Source organism: Microcebus murinus, chromosome 11, assembly GCF_040939455.1.
Source record: "Microcebus murinus isolate Inina chromosome 11, M.murinus_Inina_mat1.0, whole genome shotgun sequence".
In the NCBI taxonomy this organism is placed as follows: Eukaryota; Metazoa; Chordata; class Mammalia; order Primates; family Cheirogaleidae; genus Microcebus; species Microcebus murinus.
This window is the reverse complement of record NC_134114.1, coordinates 51,515,012-51,529,640: the sequence shown is the minus strand read 5'-3', so window position 1 is coordinate 51,529,640 and position 14,629 is coordinate 51,515,012. Positions and strand designations below refer to the sequence as shown.

At 44.9% G+C, this 14,629-nt stretch overlaps 1 protein-coding gene and 1 long non-coding RNA gene across 2 annotated transcripts in view; one reads left to right on the top strand and one right to left on the bottom strand.

Moving 5' to 3' along the window:
• ZNF366 (zinc finger protein 366) overlaps positions 1 to 7,918 on the top strand; it is a 66,749-nt gene extending 58,831 nt beyond the window's left edge. Inside the window, exons 4-5 of the mRNA XM_012783297.2 lie at positions 814 to 988; positions 3,840 to 7,918. Coding sequence (XP_012638751.2) covers positions 814 to 988; positions 3,840 to 4,366 — 702 coding nt within the window. The 3' untranslated portion in view covers positions 4,367 to 7,918. The remainder of the gene's footprint in view (positions 1 to 813; positions 989 to 3,839) is intronic.
• The window catches only part of LOC142873735 (uncharacterized), a 45,519-nt gene extending 31,460 nt beyond the window's left edge, over positions 1 to 14,059 (bottom strand). The window contains exon 1 of the long non-coding RNA XR_012921692.1: positions 13,949 to 14,059. This is a non-coding gene — a long non-coding RNA (uncharacterized LOC142873735). The remainder of the gene's footprint in view (positions 1 to 13,948) is intronic.
• Positions 14,060 to 14,629: the final 570 nt, after the last annotated feature.

The following is a 14,629-nucleotide window of genomic DNA, read 5'->3' as shown; positions in this document are numbered from 1 at the left end:
ACATGTTTATTTATTGTTTACCTGAGATAATACTCTTACTACTTCAGATTTCTACCCAGAGAAAAGACACATTCCTTCTTTAGATGTCTGTTTGTTCTTTTTAACTTTCAAATCCATCCCAATAATTAGCAAATTTAAAAATTGGAAAAGCATTTCCTGATACAGTCTAATAGAAGATTTATATTGGGGGAGACACGGTATGGTGTGGTGGTTGACCCTGTGGCCTCTGGTATCCAATGGCCTGAGTTCACTGCTCCAGCCCCAGCACCCACTAGTTGTGTGACTTGGCCAAGTGACTTAAGCCCTCAGCTTGCCCATCTATAAAATGGGGATGATAACAGCACCTGTCTCATTGGATTGGTAGAATTAAATATTTCATGGCAGACTTAGAACAATGCATTCCACATTATAAATGCTCCATAAACATTAAACACATGATTCTATCCATATTAGTAAAGGCAGCATACTTTTAGTCACTGCTTGTCAGATCAGCATTTCTCCTTTCCCAAAGGTTTTATTCAAAAGAAGCTTTGCAAACGTTGAGGTGTTTATCTCAAGTGTAAAGATTCCTGTGTTCCAGCAACAAATCTTGTGAATCTATCTTTACCTGCCCCGCCTCTGAGGCACAGCAGAATCTTGCCTCTTCCGGACTTCTATGGAAATATTTTTTTTTTTTTTTGGAAGCAGTTTAAAATGCCAACGTCCAAACTAAGTAGAAGTGGTGTGGGCTGCAGCACTTCTGTCCTTCGTGGGCCTGGATGGGGTTCACGCTGGCAGGGTAACCTGTGTTCTCCTCCTCTCTGTCTCGGACAGCTATGTGGGAAGGAATTCAACCGGATGCACAACCTGATGGGCCACATGCACCTGCACTCAGACAGCAAACCCTTCAAGTGCCTCTACTGCCCCAGCAAATTCACCCTGAAGGGGAACCTGACACGCCACATGAAGGTCAAGCACGGTGTCATGGAGCGGGGCCTTCATTCCCAAGGTAACCACTCGGCTCGGCGGGAGCCCCGTACTGCCTGGTCAGTCCAGTGGGGAACAAGTGAGAGCAGCGTTTGGGTTTATGGGGCATTGCTTTGGGAGGGAGCTTAGTCTTATCAAAAAGGGGAGCATAATTTTCCAGACCACAGCAGAGTAGCAGGAAGAGATTTAGAACGCTACTAGGAGAAATATAACGCTGATATCTGTAGGAGGCAAGTAAAAGTGAATTAGACTAAATTGGGACATAATAATAGTGATGCCAGTGCCAGCCGGTACCATTTTTGGTTCCTTTGTTCCAGACACTGCCTCAGACATCTTCTCTCCCTTAATCTTCATGGCAACTCCAGCCTGGAGGGACTTCTGTTGTCTCTCTTTTACAGACAGGGAAATGAGGCTTTAAGGGATGAATTTTCCCAAAGTTGCTCAACTGAAAAGTGGCAGAGTCAGGATACGAACCCAGACCTTTCTGACTCTACGGCCTTTATTGAATCCACTTCATCACATTGCTGTTAATGGACATGTGATTTTTCTTTCTTTTTTAGAAACAGGTCTGCAAGCTCTGCTGTTAGTAGAAGCGTGTTGTAGCAGGCTAGGTCTCCCCTATAGACGCACCCAAGGAGGGTTTTCCTGCTCAGGCAGATAGGCCGATAGGCCATAAGCAGAGCAGGGGCGTACGTCTCCCCAGCTGAGTCCCAGCCGAACTATTGAAAAGGTCTCTTTTACCTTCTCCATCCCAGGGACCTTAGCAGTGAAGAGAGTATGTTCCAGATCTCCTGAATTCAGCAGGGTTGCTCCTTAGTCACTTAATCAACCAGTCCTGCAATAAACAGGCAATAAATGCACCTCTGTCCAACATAGTGAGCTACACACAGTGGCAGGTATGAGGGGAATGAGACCACCTTTCTCTCTAGGAGGTCTGTGGAGGGATTACATGTAATTTATAAAATCGTATTAATGCTATGATTCCATGAAAGATACCATGTCATTATCATTTAAGAGGAGACACAGGCCTAGAGGTATGACATAAACTGCTCAAGGTCAAATGGCAAGTCGGAAGACAGAACTGGGATTCCAACTCAAGATTTTCCAAATCGAGCCAGTGCTCACTCCCCTAGGCAGAAACGTGGGGTGATATGTTTGTGTTTGCTGCCTCTCCCACTCCCTTACCAAAGAGGGAGTCAAATGAGCACACACATTCGGAAATCAGACACACATATGCACATACAGCATAAACAAAATGGTCGTAGCTTTCCGGTTTTCACAGCACGCACTGAGTGCATGGTGACTCTTGGGTCATCACAAAGCAAGGACTGGACTTTATGCAAAAGCCCTGAAACAATCCTGGTTAAAAAAAAAAAAAGGCAAATTTTTTCCTGAGAATGTTTTTCTCTTGAATTATTCATTGACTCTCTAGTTGCCTGAGCCACTTCCCCAGTGAGGCCTGGATTTTTCCAGAAGAGGTGAAGTGTGCTCCGTCTTCAGGACAGGAGACGCACAAGGCAATGAGGAGGAGAAAACGCTCCAGCTCAAAGCCTGGCCTGGTTACTGGGATGTGCCCCACACTGGCGCCCAGATCCTAAAGGGCACCAAATGGCTCTGTCATTCTGGAAAAATAAAGAACATCACTATATGTCAGAGGGTTGCTTCGAAAAATTTTAACAGATTTTCAACAATTTTAGTGTTTTCTTGTACAAAGGGTGTTAGCATTTTTTTTTCACTACTAGTTTTCGAAATGGCTCAAAAATCATTAAAAAGGTCCTCTCTCTCCCCTGACAAGATTAAAGATACAAACAGCTTTGTTGCCTGACAACACCACAAATCTGCAAAGTTGGGCATCAGCGCCCCTACTTTTCCTTTGTACACCCTCTCCCCAGAAGCCTGGTCGGGCTGCACCCCAGGACCCTCCCTTCCTATTTTTCCTCTTTAGCATCCCTGACTATTCCTCAGGGCCTTACAGATCCGATCGAATGACACACTACCACACCGAAAAGCCCAGCCCTACAGGCACTCAAACAGAAATGAACACAGAGGACCCCCAAATCACTGTGCCCAACAGCAGGGACTTTATGGGGTCCCCGGAGAACCTCTCTGTGCTCTGTCAGTGCACGGGGCCCACAGTCCTGGGACAGCCTCCGCAGCCCCAGATGGAATCTGTTTCCTTCAAGATGAAAATACCTTTTTTATTGCTTTACTTTTTTCTTATGGAAAAATACATGCTCATTGTAAAAAATAAAATAAGAAATACATTAGAAGTTATTACTAAAAGAAAATGTTCCTCAATTTTGGGATTTTGGCATATATCCTTCCAGGCATTTTTTTTAATAGAAATAGCTAGCTAGATAAAATTAGGTCTATATTGTAAATATATACATACATACATAGGTATATATGTTTTTTTACTTAAAATATATAGAGAATAGCTTTTTACGACCATTAGTAAGTCTTTGCATCACCTACACGTGGTTCATTGTATGGCTATACCATTATTTATTTAACTGAACCTCTATTGTTAAATACAAAACTCGTTTTCACAGTTTCACTATAATTAAAAATGTGGTGATAAGCATTCTTACACATACGTTTTGTGCACCTGCCTGTCTATTTTTTTACAGTTTAAATTCTCAGTAGCTGAATTGCTAAGTCAAAGCTTATTTTTAAAAGCTTTTGGTGCATGTTGCCAAATTCACCTTAAAGGGATTATACCGATTTAGAAAGTGCCTGTGACAAGCCTCCCATGTCCTCACCCTTACTGGGAATGATTCGTTTTTAAAATGCGCCGTCAGAATATGTACCGGGGCACTGGGTCCGCACCCCACCAGGTCCCACTTCCCTGAATTCTCGCTCTGCTCCGCCAGGTCTGGGAAGGGGGCGGATCGCCCTGGCGCAGACGGCCGGTGTCCTGCGCAGTCTGGAGCAGGAGGAGCCCTTCGACCTGTCTCAGAAGCGCGGGGCCAAGGGGCCCTTGTTCCAGTCGGATGGCGAGAGCGCCCGGGGCAGCCCCTGCCACGAGGACGACGACGAAGACAACTGCTACGAGGTGGAGCCCTACAGCCCTGGCCTGGGTCCCCACCGCCAGCAGCGCTGCACGCCCAGGGATCTGTCCGCCAAGCCTGAGCAGGCCCCAAGGGCGCAGGGGGCAGCCTGCAAGGAGGAGGAGGAGGAGGACGTGCCCAGAGAAGAGTGGGAGGAGGGGAGCAAGGGCGACAGTGGGGCAGCGGAGGGTTGCGCCCGCAGGGACGAGAGTCTCAGCCTCAGGGATCTTCAGAGCACCCCGCGGGGCCCCTCTTTTTCTGATTACTTATACTTCAAGCACAGAGATGGGAGTTTAAAAGAATTACTGGAGAGGAAAATGGAAAAACAAGCAGTGCTTTTAGGTATCTAAGTGAACAGTTTTCAGATTGCATTTGGAAAATGAGAGCTAGGCAGTTCAAGTACAGCTTTCTGCATGAACTGTCATTTGCTGGGGGCAGGCGGCTAGTGCCAGTCTTCACAAATGGCTCAGACTAAATGAGCAGGGACCGTCCCAGGCAATGCAAATGCTTCTCAGGTCGTTCACTGGGCCCTTGCTACTACTGCTAACACACATGCGTCTTCTGCGGTGTGATTTTATGTAGTGTAAAGAACTGTGCATATTCTTCTAGATATCTCATTGTAAGCTGATGCTGAGGTGCTTTAGAAGTTCTATTTTCCTTTGACTAATATGCTATACATGGTAAATTTCTAGTTGCAAAAAAATGGTGCTTGACGTGTTTTACCTTATTAATAACTATTTAGTTAAATTAGTGAAAGCTATAATATTTTTCCTGATAGATGAAAATATTAGTAGTTGTATATACAAAAATAGCTTTTTTTAAATAACCAAAAATACCAGAAATGACCCAGGAGGATGAGCTATTAAAGAGGATGTTTTCAAGTCGTTGCTGCAGTTAGATAAAATTTCAGGACAAGATGAATAATTTTGACTACTCGAAAACCAGCCATACTTAGATTCCACCTGGAATACTTAGATTCTCTTGTTCTGCTTCAGCTACCTTCGTGGGGTGAGGCATTTGGAATGTATTTTCAGATGCCTCGGCAGTGCTCAGGGGCCCTGGCTCCCCAGACCACCCCCATGTCCCAAGCAGAGCTCCCCCCTTGAGACCATGGCCACCTGGCTCTGAAGTCTCATGTCCCGTAAGACAGCTGCAGGAAGTGTTGTCACCAGTGAGCAGGGCATCACCCCTCAGTGCTGGAGCTAAGGGGGTGATCTGGAGGAATTCTCCCTGAAATCTCAGCTCTGTTTACTAGGATTGGAAGAATCATCAGCTAATCACTGGTAAGGAAGCCTCTGGGCTGTGTTCTCAGCACTGTCTGTACATTACAATCATCTGGGGAAGCCTTTTAAAAAATACCAAGGCCAGGGCCTCACTCCCTGAGATCCTGATGTAATTGGTCTGGAGTGGAGCCCCAGGAGCCCTAGTTTCCACATTGCCCCAGGTGATTCTTATGTGCAGCCAAGGCTGAGAAAGATTGACTGGGCTAAAATAGCACTCACCCATTCCTGTAGCTTCCAGGGCTCCTCCCTGGGACTCTGTAAATATTCCTGTTCCTGGCTTCAGACTTGTTAAGGTAGGAACAGGAGACCACACAATCATACTGCTGATTTAGGCCTTCTAGCCTGTTCTGTAAGAGCCTCACAAGGGGAAACACACACACACACACACACACACACACACACTGAAAAGATAGACGCGTTTTGCAGTAGAAGATGATGCCTGTGATGTTTATGGTCACCTCATATGTTGAGAGATGCATGGCTGGCCTATGGTGACTGATTGTTTCCTCCCAGATGCTGCACCTTGATTCCAGTGAGCAATGACAACTCAAAGAGTGTGTTGGTCCCTGCAAGAAGGCCTTAATTAGCAATGACCCTGAGAGAGCGACACTGACAAGGTGTTGCATGTGTGACCGAGCATGAGCAGTGACCCTTTGGTACTGTGTCTGGGTTTATGTGAAAACTGCCTCTTTGTTGGTAGTTTCATCTCCTATTTGTAGAGCTAGGTACTGTTTGTTATCTTGCTTCCTCTCCTTCCACACTTCTCAGTACATTTCTTTAGAAATGCATCCCTCTCCAGCTGCTGGGTGCTGCCTTTTCTGTGGGCCTAGGTGCTCCCCTGCTGATCTCATCCTTCACTGTGTGCTTGTCAGTCCCTGGCCCATTTCTCCCGTCACCTCGTCACCTCGCCTCAAGCTCCTTCCTTCAGCCTCACCGCTACCCCCAAGGGTTCCAGCTCCCAAGCCCTGAGGTCAGAGCACCTGCAAACAGGATGGAGAAGAGAAGATGTAGGTTTCTGCGGTTACAAGCATGACTCTGGGCCAGGAGTTCCAATTCCTTAGAAGGGCAAGTTCCCTTCCACTCACGATTCATTTGGCTCATCAATGCCTCTGCTGAAGGTGCCCTGGAGGCCTGCAGAGGAGCCTGGGAGGCCTCCAGCTCTCAGGGTCCAGCTACATACCTATTCATACAGCAGCCGTGTGTTGAGGGCCTGCTGAGTGCTGGGCCTGACCACAGGTGTGCCAACTGCCAGCTGGGACCCAGTGTGCCCGGCTGGAATAGGAACCAGGGAGATCTAGAGTAGCAGGCTCTAGTCCTTTCCAGCCAAAACAAATCACGGGAGAATGTTTGAGGAATCAGTTAATGTTGAGATGGACAGAGTACAGTCTAGAATGGTGGTTTTCCAACTGTGTTTTGAGAAGCCAGAGGTTGCTCTTAGGCCCCCGAAGGGCTGCTGAGGGGTGAGGGGAGAAACCCTCAGTGCCCCGTGCTCACTTCACTCAGAGTGGCTCAAATTTCATCTGTGTTGACTATTAGCATTCTAAGTCACATTTTATCCATAGGGAAGAAAATGTAAGTCTAGGAGAAGTAACAAGAATTTATTATGGTGTGTATTCCAAGGCCTGTTTTTAGTCTTTAACTCTGGGTAGGAGAGACTTAATTAGATCTAACCTGATGGTTAATATAGCACTGACCTTCCAAGAACCAAGGCTAAAACCTTTGTTTTGTATGTTGAGTGATCAACATCCTGGTTTGCCTGGGACAGAACTGGTTTAGACCTGTTGTCTCAAGGGTAATTACTAATAATATCATCTTTATTATCAAAAGTATCCCAGTTTGGGTGCGAAATGGCATGGATACCCTAAGCATGAGCACAGAGCTAAGGGAGGGGTTGGCCAACCTTGCTTAACAAGCTGATTAACCAGAGGCAAGCCAGAAGGGGAGCCATGGGGCCATCTCAGAAAACTGAGGGATCAAGCCTTCCAAGGTTACCAGCACACCAAGGCCAGGATAGCATGACACTCGTCACGTGTGACACTCTGAAAATAGGTCACTACCAAATGCTTTCCAGGCTTTTGACCATCATTACTTTGAACCAACCAATGGACCAGCCAAGTGGCATATTTTTCTTTTATCCTTTTTATTCATTCCTATGATTACCACTCTTGTTCCCTTTCAATTCTGCTTTTATTCTTTCTTTTCAAAAATTTGACTCTGCGTTGGCCATGAGACGGAGGCTGACCTTTCACAAACCCATGAGAGTAACTGTTACGTTTGTATATGAGTAGTTGCATGAGAAAGCTCAGTGTGCATACTGTATTTATTAAGCCCTGAAGGCATTTAATAAAATATTAGCATTGTGTTTTGAATTATGATCTTTGTCTGCTTTTCTGGAACAAAATGTAACAGAGCTAACATTGAAAATCCTTTGCATATTTGGACAACATTACACCAAATGTTGGTTTTGTACAGAACTCTGGCTTGCTATTTAAAAACTAAAATTCCAAGTATACAGCAGCCCAAGTTGTGAATATTGCTTTCTGCTTCAGTGAAAAAGCAGTTTACCTGAAAATAGCATGTAACCTATATTTTGTTAATTTAAACAAATAAAGACATGTTGGAAAGCTGAGTTAATTATTTGCAAATACGTGAAATTCTGCAAAGAAGCTGCTGTTGTCAACTTCTCACTCTACCATGATACCCTCTGCCAGGATGGTTCCCAGTGGTTGGCTCCTCATCCCCAGGGATACAAGTGTGTTTGGATTCTCCCTTCCTCGGGGCTTCAGAAAAGATTAATGAGCCTCAGCCCATTTGCAGGCAGGTGACATCTTCCTCATCCTGTTCCTTTTTTCTATTTAGAAAAATTTGTTCTGGAAGGGTGTCATAGGCCAGTGGGAGGTGAGAGGCAGGATGATCTCATTAACATGCTTTGTAAAATGAAGTTCAACCAAGAGGCAAGAGACTGTTGAGTAAGAGCACAGATTCTGGTCCAAGCCTGTGTGAGTTGAGAGCCCAGCTCTCCCACTTCCAATCTTTGGGACCTAAGACCAGTTTATGAACTTCTTTGTGCCTCATTTCCTTATCTGTAAAATGGCACTAGGAACTGTACCTTCCTCACTGGGTTGTTGGGTGGGTTAAATGACCTAACATATGCAAAACACTTGGACTGTGCCTGGCTCACAGTTTATGCTATGTAAGAATAAAGCATTATTATTATCAGCAACATGACCAGAAAACTGAGCACTCAGTTTTTCCTCCTCAACAAAAAACTCATAAGGCTGTGTCAGCATGGGAGATTGTCCATTTCTGAGGAGCTTCCCTTTAAGACAACGGTCAACTTGCAACACGTGTTGAAACACTCTTATATGCCAAGCACTATGCCAGGTGATTTACACACTCCGTCTCCTTTAAGCCTCACACAGCCCTGGGAGGCAAACATTATCCCCATTTTACAAATGAAGAAATGGAAGCTCAGGAGTGTGAAATAACTTGCCCCAAATTACCTAGTTAGTGAGTTTCTCCTTGGCTTCCGAAGCATATAGCCTATAGCAGGTTAGGTTTTCTGGAAGCAGATGATGAGAAAAATTTGGATGCAAGATATTTATTAAGATTAAACACCAGTGAAAAGAAGATAGAGGAAAAGAAGATTGAGCAGAGACTGAAACCCACCTGTAGTGCGGCCCCAACAAAGCCTCAGCCAGCCTTCCTGGCAGCTCTGGGGCAAGGTTGTCCCAGAAACGTCCAGGCCTTTACACCCCCAGCCTTGCTCAGTCACCAGATGCGGACTTCCCCGGGAAGGGCATGACTCTCTGCAGCTGGGGCAGACCCTGAAGGGGCTGGCAGCTGGCGGCTGTCTGCTGATTGCACTCTCATAGCTCCGGGGCAAGTGCTTCCTCGAAGAGAGACCAGCTGACTCATCTCTGCCTCACCCCAGTGCGCTTCCTCGTGAGCATTCAAGGCACATCTCCTGCAGGTTCCAGCAGGCCTCGCTTCCTGATGGACAACTTAGAAGAAGAAGGTGAGGACAAACTCTAGCCCCCACACCTGCAATGAGTCTAGGGACCAAAACCAATATTCATTTTCTCTTCCTCCATTACCCAATCTAGATTCTCCTTACCATCGGATATCACCTCTGCCAGCCTCAGTGGCTCTCCTGGTGATTTCACCCAAATCCTCAGCCCTAAAGAGTCTGAGCCCTGGTCACCATGCTGCTATGAACTGAATGTTTGTGTCCCTCTGAAATTCATATGTTGAAACCACAATCCCCAATGTGATGCTATTTGGAGGTGGGGTCTTTGGGAAGTAATTAGGTTTAGATAAGGCCATGAGGATGGGGCCCTCATGATATGATTAGTGCCCTTAGACTAACAGGAGGAGACTAGATGCTCTCTCTCTCTCTGCCATATGAGGATACAGCAGGAAGGCAGCTGTCTGTAAACTAGGAAGAGAGTCCTCACCAGACACCAAATCTACCTACACTTTGATCTTGCACTTCCTAGCCTTCAGAACTGTGAGAAAGAGATATTTGACATTTTAGCCATCCAGTCTATGGTATTTTGTTATAGCAGCCCAAACTGACTAAGACACATGTCCTTTGCAGAATAGAGTTCTGTGCTCATTCATTTACAATCACAAGTAGGCAAGGAAGGACCAAAAGAAGCCCAAATGGGTCACTTGGGTTCCATACTATTCCTTCCTGACCTGTTGTGTAACAACAGTCCTACTTCATCCTGGTGATCAGATCAATTACCTCTGTCAAGATGATGACTCCTCCCTTTGTCTTCTGGTCCCTGGAGACGGGAAACAAAAGTGCCCAGGTGGTAGCCATAGCTTATAGTTCAATGATACTCTTGCTATGTTCCCAGGTGAAAGTGTGACTCCTTTAAGGATGAGAGCTTCTAATCCTGCAGTGTTCAGAGTTACAGGATAAGAAGTATAAAACCCCCCAGCGTGTTCCTGGGAGGATGGAAAGTAGAGCCATTCCCTCTTCCTCCCTTGGTCCCTGACTCATTCAGTCTTCCTGTTGAGGACATAGCACCATATAAAAGTTTTTGATCCAATGCATATACTAGAGGATGTCCTCCAAAAAGCATGCTAAGGAGCTGGCCACTTCTGGGTGGTACATATGTGATAATGACCAGTAGATTCTGTGGCCATGGGCTCATCTCTGCACCTTGTTTACTGTAAAGTGAAGCTCATGGTTTCATGTGATATTATATGGGATTCTGTGCTTGCAGAATGAACACCCCATAACCCCACCCTTGCATACTAGTGCTGACCAAGTTCCTATGAGCAGGAAAGGCAAACGTATACCCAAAGTGTGTGTCAATGCCTGTGACAATGAATTGTTGGCCCTTCAGGATGAAAGGAGCTCAATATAGTCAACCTCTCACCAAGTGACTGATTGGTCTTCTTGAGCAAGGGTGTCATATTGGAAGCTTAGCATCAGTCTTTGTGATTGATGTGTTGGATATTCAGCAGTGGTAGTAGTTAGATCAGCCTTGGTAAATGCAGTTCAGGCTGTTGGGCCCATGTGTAATCTCTACCTTTGCCACTGTGGCTTCTTAGTTCATGTGTTCTGTTCTAGCACTGGGGTGGCTGAAGTCAACCGTCAAGGTCATTTTGTCTGCCAGGTTATCTAATATCTCTTCCAAGGTGGATGCTATTTTATGAGTATTAACATGTGATACAAAGATTTCACATTTTGTGTTCATTCCCATATGTCTATCCACGTAACTCTACCCTAGAGAGAGAATAATAGCGAATACTTATTATTCACTAATAGATGAATTGGAATGGTCAGGAATTGCTTCCCTGAGGAATTAACATTTAATTTGAGAACTGAAGGATAGAAGGAGGCAGTCATGGAAAGAGAGAAGAGCATTGCAGGCAGAACAGATAGCATATGCAAAGGTCCTGGGGTATAAAAGAGTATGGCCAAGGCAAGTTTAACGATTCCTCATATTACGTATGCTGGGAAGTAATTTTATTTCTTCTGCTAGAAAGTAGTGATAGTAAGTGTCTCAACCTTGTGTCAAATGAGAGGATGGATGAGGTAAAATCCATTAATCATTCTGGTCTTAGAGACAACAGCTATGTCATTTGTCATTGTTGAAGGACAGCTTCCCTTCCAAACTGTAGCAAATCTAGCAAAGAAAACAGCTTCACTTGGAGTGGGAGGTTATCCAGGTCATAATAATGTCTGAAATCCTCAGGTGTAGTGGTTTTACAAGCCTGTACACATACGGCGTGGAGTCACCTGCCTCTCCTCGCTCGTTAAGACGGTGTGGCGGAACGCCACAGCAGAGGGAGGCCGAGGCAAGGCGAGGCGACCACGGAAAACCATTGAGCATGGAGGTGAAATGATGAGAGTCACATTTTTGAAAGCTCATGCTTGCTCTAGTGTGGAGAATGAGTTGGAAGGAAGCCAGACTCATGCTGGGAAACCATCAAGAGGCAGCAGCCCCAGTCACCTGTGAGACAGAATGTTGGCCTGGACCAAGGAGGGTAGCAAAGAACTTAGAAGTGACGAGTTCAAAATCCACTTGGGGGGTCCAAATTAACTTGTTATACTGAAGGCGAATTTTAATTATAAGATAAGATGCACATTTTTCTAAGTTCATAATAAAATGCCACTTGATATAAAGTCCATATCCTCACATAACTACAGAAGGGATCAATTAGATTTTTGCAGCTATCATAAAAATCCTACTCTCATTGGCAGGAGAGCGTAGTTACTAAGTAATGTATGTAAAATTAAGTCCATCTGGTTCCTCTCGGTTTTGTTCTAGATTACAACTGGTGAAGAAGTAAATAGTCCAGACTGAGGAAGGCAAGGAAACTTCTCAGATACAGACTCTGAGAAGAAAGGGCAGAAGTGAAGCCAAATGAACACAGAGTTAGAAAATCAGAAAACCAGTGGAAAGAGGCTAGAATGAAAGAACATAGCAGGAGGCTGCAAAGAGTCCTTTTCATCTTTGTAGTCCCCGAGGACATCTCTGATCCAGCCAGTAAAATCATACATTTATGGTAATGCATTTCCTTGGTCAAAGAGTTAATTATCTCTTCCATATTTATTAACTAAAATGCAGTCCAAATACATTTCCATTGTTAAAAATTCAGTTCCGAAAGGGTGACAGTCCGGTTATGTGGAAAATTTTATCCACTGCACACCTTATTTAGCAGCAATGCAGAATCAATGAGATGTCGTCATATTTTAAGTCCCAAAGTCCATTGGCCTATGGCATCACTGATAGCACTTTAGGAAGGAATAAATGAACAACAACAACAACAACAAAAACACATGGAAGGAATTTGTCCCTGCCCTTAAGGAACACACAGTTCTTAGCCTGACTGCAGAGGCTGGCAGGAACATGGCTAATGATTTTTCAAATCTCCTTTCTCCAATCTCCAAAGCCTTAAAGCTAAAAACTCTCTGTCTTGTGAAAACCCCAGTATGAACATAGGCTGGTTCCCTGAAGCATGATGGCATTTTATTTTTTATTTTATTTTATTTTGCACTTTATTTTGCTGAGCCAAGAGTAACTTCCACTCCCCTTACAAACTTGTTCTGCAAGTGGAGGAAGACATGCTCATTTGATGGCTGGGGAGTAACCCTCGAAGGGTCCCTGGGGACCCAGTATCAGTGGCGCTCTCTGTTTCCTCTTCCCTGGATGCAACAATATATTAAGGGAGGGGGGAAAAGAGGAGTTTGGCTCTTTTCATGATTTTCCCTTTTAATTTTTGTTGAAAATGGAACTATGTTCTCTTGATCCTTCAAACAAACGCAGGGGAAGTGGAAGCCCGACAGTTTCTCTTACGCTCCCCAGAGAGGGTGGCTGTGTTTGTAGTGTGATGTGGGAAAGGTCCTTGTGTATCTGCCACATTGTCATGTTGTACCAAAGCGATTTGCAGTAGGAAGTGCGGGATGAATAGAATTTTTATGCAAGAGAAAGTGATGGAGCCAGAGTCTTTGAACCAAAGCTCTCACTTTGCCCTCCAGCTCCAAGGCGTGCTTCCCCTGACCTCCACCCCTCCTCGTTATTAGATGATGAAAGACACGCAGAGCACTCTCTGAGCTCGCCCCAAACAATGAGTCCAAGCAGAAGTCCTTGCTACACGGAAGGCACTGGGCTGAGGGGGGTGAGAAGATGAAGGGACTTGGCAGGACACGCCGGAGACCACAGAGGCAATGTGAAGGGGAGGGTATTAAAATTCCTGGCATTACACCTGAAGAATCATTTTAAATGGACGTTTGACATATGCAGTGCGAGTCTTTTTGGGGGAGTAGATCTCCATAAACAAATGGTCTTTGGAAGGAAAATGGATAGCTACATTAAGACACATCTAAAAGGGTTATAAGAATACTGCTTTCGGTTTAGCAGTTCATCACATTAAGCATGCCGGCAAATAATTTTGTTTCTTCTTCAAGAAAGCAGTAACCATAAAAGTGGTCTCAACCTTGTGTCAAATGAGGGGATGGATGAGGTAAAATCTATTAATCCTTCTGGACTTGCAGAAACAATCACGGTGTCATTTATCATTGTCAAAGGACAGCTTCCCTTCCAAACTGTGGCAAGTCTAGCGAAGAAAACAGCTTCACTTAGAGTGGCAGGTTATTCAGGACAGAATAATATTTAAAATCCTCACCTCTGGTTTTGTAAGACTGTGTACATACCGCATGGAGTCAATTGCCTCTTCTTGGTCCTTAAAAACTAGTTGAAAAGAAAAGAAATATGAAATCCCCAGCAATGGGCAAAGTCCTACAGGAAGAGAAAGCAAAAATCAAAGCAAGGTTATGCAGAGCCTTAGAAACAGATAATCACAATGTCAGCTCCCCAGGGATATCCAGTAAACACCCATCGAGTATAATGATGCATCTCTCTGAAGCAAGCCCTGCTGTCAGGGTCTATCTAATCCCCTTAGAAGTCACTCTAAGCCCCTATTTGAAGACACAGGTGATTTTGTGGATTTCAAAGGGCTTGTATTTCCAAAGGCTCCCTGTGCCTCCACACCGTTAATCCCCTTACCTTCCTACAGGAACACTTTACTTTTGATCCCAGGTTTATCTACTCAAATACTTTGCCTTATTCACACCATTAGCTCTCTGAGCAAAGGCCTTGGCCACCACTACACCATCTTCGGCAAGGTTTCAGACAGACTTGAGATTGGATGTAGTCACTATCTCAGTCGCTTCTCCTTGGGATGCTGCCAGAAAAGTGTAAGATTGATACACGAACCTTCCAGGAAGAGCCTTCAAGAGGACTGGTACAGAATGCTGTTGTTCAAAAACATGCATCTCGGGGGAGGGGATGGGTATGTACATACATA